We start from the raw sequence: 4,893 nt of genomic DNA on the forward strand, positions 1-4,893 counted from the left end.
GAATTAAGATAGGTTTAATAGACTAAATTTAAAAGATTAAATATAAAAAAGCAAAATATTTTAATTTTTACATTGATTTCACAATGAAACATTTTTGGTATTTTTGATTAAATATATTAAAATTAGCACTACATGCTTCTTTTAAAAATGTAGTTACTGGGCTGGGAATGTGGCTTAGTGGTATGATGCTTGCCTAGCATGCATGAAGCCCTGGGTTCGATTCCTCAGTACCACACAAACAGAAACAGCTGGAAGTGGTGCTGTGGCTCAAGTGTAGAGTGCTAGCCTTGAATCAAAGAAGCTCAGGGACAGTGTATAGGCCCTGAGTTCAAGGCCCAGGACTGGCAAAAAAAAAAAAGGCAGTTACTTAAACTGGGCACCAGTGGCTCATGCCTGTAATCCTAGCTACTTAGGAGGCTGAGATCTGAGGATCGTGGTTCAAAGCCAACCCGGGCAGGCAAGTCTAGTGAGACTCTTATCTGCAATTAACCACTCAAAGACCAGAAGTGGTACTGTGACTCAAAGTGGTAGAGCGCTAGCCTTCAGCAAAAAGCTCATGGGCCGTGCCCAGACCCCAAGACCAACAGAATTAAAAAAAAAAAAAAAAGTAGTTACTAGAAAAATTTCTATTACAGATGTTGCTGACATTACATTTAGAGCATTTATGTGTCCCTAGATACAATCTTACTTGGAGTTTGTAAGAATTATCAGTCTTCCTATAATTTAGAATTTGGGGATTATGGAGACAGAACTATTTAATACCCAGACTCTCCTACTTTAATGAATCAGAAGTCATTTTAAGAGCTGAGTGTAAGGATACAGGCCTATAATTCTAGCACTCAGGAGGCTGAAGCAGGAGGATACCAAGTTTGAGATCTGCCAGGGCTTGTCTCAAAAACTAAACATGTGCCTGTGGATCCACCTGTAATCCTAGCTTTGGAGAGGCTGAGATTGGGAGGACTGTGGTTCAAGGGCAGCCCAGAAAGAAGTCTGTGAGATCCCATCTCCACAGAGAGAAACTGGACGAGGCACATGCCTATGATCCCAGCAACAACAGGAATCCTAAAGTAGGCAGAAGTGGGAAAGCAAGATTCTATCTCAAATTAAGCAGCAAAAAAGAGGAGGCTCAAGTGGCAAAATACCAGCTCAGCAAGTGTGAAGCCCTGAGTTCAAACCCCAGTACTAGAAAAAAGGGTAAAAAATAAAATAAAAAAAACAAAGTTAGTTTTAAGAACATTATCTCCCCAAATAATTAGGCTGTTTTCCTGTAAACCAAAGCATTACTAGACACTAGGATTTCCCATTGTTTAATGGAAGTGCCTCTTCCCAAACATCCTAGAATCTCCTCAGTCATGTGTGAATTAACTCCATCCAAAATGCTGAAAAAGAGATCTGAACTGGAAAGTGTCTTGTGGTCTTCCCTCAGCGGGAGTAAGTTTTGGGAGGAAAAGAGGGCTATGTAAAAGGGAGCCAGAAAGGGGCTCTGAGTCATGAGACTGTAAAGGCAGCCACGGAGTGCTGCCCTGGTGAAGAGTCTGGTTTTTGCTTTATAAACCTTATTTTCAGGGTAATTACAAGTCTTACAAATTGCTTAAAAACACACTTAGTTTACATGATGTTACAGTGGGGTAAATAATATGTATTAAAATAGTCTAAATAAATATTTACACAATAGATCAGAATGGGTCAAAGAGAACCATTCTGATTTAAAGAGTTAATTCTTTTAACTTTTGAGGTTTTCTTTAATTTTTAAAAATATTTCTGTAAGAAAAAAATAATAAAATTTAACTATGTTCAAATACATGAAGTGTTAGATTAAAGAAAAGAAACCAAGCCAGAGGCCAAACTCAATCATCCACTGGGCTTGGCCTGGGCACCAGTTATTTCAACAGTGTTCCTTGTGTACATCAGACTTCCCTATTTCAGCCCACACTGGCTGTTCTAGCCACTCAACTGGTCAGTTGTGAGATGTGTGGCAATGTGGCCTTACGATTCCAGGTAAGAACTGACCCCACTGGCTTACCAGCCTCGCATTCTTGCTTCAAACTCCTGGCCCTTACCAAGGCCCTCATCAGTTTTCAAAAAAGAGAAGCTCTACTGTCCACACAATTGACAAAGGGCCTGGAAAAAGAGGAAACTCTTAAGTTCTCCTGTGTCACTTTATATATGAAAGTTTCAATTCTGGGGCTAGAGTGAGCTATTTTGATAGTTTAGAATAGGGTGGGATCTGATGAATCTTAGTTCTTTCTTAGACTTAATTTTTAAGTGAGTTTTTTTTTAGTATACACAAAGTTGAATCCTTGAAGCATAAGCTAAATCTGAGAATGCAAGCTTGAAAAACAAACATAGGCAGCTTTAGTTTATAATCAACACCAGCCAACAAAGACAGAGAATGGTGTTTAGCAAAAGCTGCAAACAACCTGCACTTTTTAGTTACCTAATCGATTAATTATAATAAGAGAATATGGAAGTTCTCTACAAGTAGAAACGTTTCTACTTTGGTGGTTGTCATTATATAAGCCAATTCTTCCATTCTTTAGCTAAGCTATATGTATTTCTATTTACATGTTTCAAACACTGGTCAAATGTATTACAGCCCAGGATTAGAAATGAATAGTAATCTCATATTCAGTGGGTTATTTGATTCACCTACAGGTTGCCTCAAAGTAAGCCAAGTAGTTTTGTGTTAACAAAACCCACAGAACATCTAGCTACATGAAAATGGCAAAATACAGTACAGAGTGGGGAACTGTGTAATCCAGACTGCCCCTTCATGTGAATTCATTAAACTCCCTTACAAAAATTCTAAACCAGCATTAGATAAAAATACAAGTATGTACAACAGATGAAAAAAATGCAACATGCAAGTAACTGCTTTAGCAACGTGCTGTCCCTGCTGTGCCAAAGCTCAGGTCTACTAGATTCAACATGGTTTTCACTTGCTACCACAGAATTCCCCTTTCCTGTGTGTTGTATTACTGCAGAATCCCAAAGGATGAGATGAAGAACACGACGTAGCCAGCTCAGCTCATTTTGCGTCATTTGAAAGCTTGCTCCTAGCCATGGCTCTCCAGTCTCTGTGATTCTTGGGCTGGTTACATGTTGTAAGCTACGTAGATGGGGTCTAACTGGTCAGCAAGGAAGCTGTCGCGGAGGTGCATCCTCTGCTTCTCTCCTCTGGAGTTGATTGGGATGACACCTGGGTCCACGACAACCACAACACCAACGATGAGGTAATGCTCTTCCAGGACCACATTGGTCACCAAAGGAACCAGATCCAGGGCTTCCTGTTCAGAGCCACAAAGTTCTACAACCACCACAAGTAGGTTGGTCCACGTGAACACGGCACTGCAATTTCAATGACATTCAATTAACACTACCGATCACTTTTTACTAGTATTTCTCTTAAGGCTTATGCCCATTTCCCTGAAAAATGCTGTTTCTTCTAGATTTCAACCAGGTCAGCAGCCATGACAGTGCCCTGACAATCACAGTAATTATCTTGAGCTATCTAAAATCGCTTGAGAGTCTGGAAGTGGGATTCAAAGTTGTCAGCTGGTGTTAACTGAAGACATGTGCATCTGTAAGTTCTGGGTTGGCCAAGAGAGCAAAGATGCACAGGGATGATGCTTCAGAAAGGAGAGAATGAGGGAAGTGAATGCTCATATGGCTCCAGAAAGTATCCCTAATGACCTTTCAGTTCCTTGTTCCTACCTGTCCTGAAACCCATAGCCAAAGTCTTTTTGGACTGTTTAAGATGGCCAAGATTTTTTTCCATTCTTTCGTTTTTTTTTTTGTGTGTGTGAATATTGTTTCTATCTATACAACACAGAGTTTTCATTAAGGTAAGTTTCTTCTTTGTGTATGTGTGTGTGTGAACTCGGGGCCTAGGTGCTGTCCCTGAGCTGCTTTTTGCTCAAGGTTACTGCTCTCCCACTGAGCCACAAGCATCACTTCCAACTTCTTCTGAGTAGTTTATTGGAGGTAAGAGTCTCACGGGGCTGGCTTTCAATCATGATCCTCAGATCTCAGCCTGGCTAGGATTCAGGTGTGAGCCACCAGTACTGGGCCTGATATTCTTAAATAGTATCTGACCTCATACAAGCTGTTAGTGCTCCACAGAGTATATCCTCTATTGAGTAAAAGGGCCACATACACCCTTGAGTATGAATGAGGTTACTGGGTTAGATTTATGACTTGATGTGATATACAGTATTATACTGTTGTTTTTTTTTTTTAAGTGATAAAAGAAGATTCTCACTGCTTTTCCTCTGACATTGCCAAGTTGTATGGAGGCAGAAGCCTGGTGTGCTCAAGATTCATCTTCACTGGTCATCCACTAGCATGGCAGAGAAGGGCATTGCTAGCAGAGGTATAATTGACATTACTACTTTACAAGAGGTGCTGCAGACCACCCTGAATGGCTGACAAGTGCCTTAGACAAGTGCCAAACACATCTTTGTGTGCTTGCATCCAGCTGCAATGAGCCTATATATGCCAACTTAGTAGAAGCCCTTTATCCTTAACACAAACATGTCATTAACACTGATGAAAACAGTAAGTTAGGGGTATTGGCAGGCCTCTGCAAAACTGACCAAGAAGGAAAAGCACCTTAATGTGGTTGGATGCAGTTGTGTAGGGTTAAAGACTATAGTAATGAGTCTCAGACCAATGCTGTCATTGAAGATGACTTCAAATGAAAGATACAAAAACAAATATAAAAAACCAGTTCACGGGCTGGGAAGTTGGCTCAGTGGTAGAGCGCTTGCCTTGCATGCCTGAGGCCCTGGATTCGATTCCTCAGCACCACATAAGCAAACAGAAAAAAGCTGGAAGTGGCACTGTGGCTCAAGTGGTAGAGCGCTAGCCTTGAGCTGAAGAGCTGAGGGACAG

The 4,893-nt window shown here is 40.9% G+C and overlaps 1 protein-coding gene across 1 annotated transcript in view; it reads right to left on the minus strand.

Moving 5' to 3' along the window:
* Positions 1-1,150: 1,150 nt before the first annotated feature.
* Dip2b (DIP2 disco-interacting protein 2 homolog B (Drosophila)) overlaps positions 1,151-4,893 on the minus strand; it is a 130,413-nt gene continuing 126,670 nt past the window's right edge. Inside the window, exon 35 of the mRNA XM_013018690.1 lies at positions 1,151-3,348. Within this exon, the coding sequence (XP_012874144.1) occupies positions 3,096-3,348 (253 nt within the window). The 3' untranslated portion in view covers positions 1,151-3,095. The remainder of the gene's footprint in view (positions 3,349-4,893) is intronic.

This window comes from Dipodomys ordii, unplaced genomic scaffold (genome assembly GCF_000151885.1).
Source record: "Dipodomys ordii isolate 6190 unplaced genomic scaffold, Dord_2.0 Scaffold42, whole genome shotgun sequence".
Taxonomy (NCBI): domain Eukaryota; kingdom Metazoa; phylum Chordata; class Mammalia; order Rodentia; family Heteromyidae; genus Dipodomys; species Dipodomys ordii.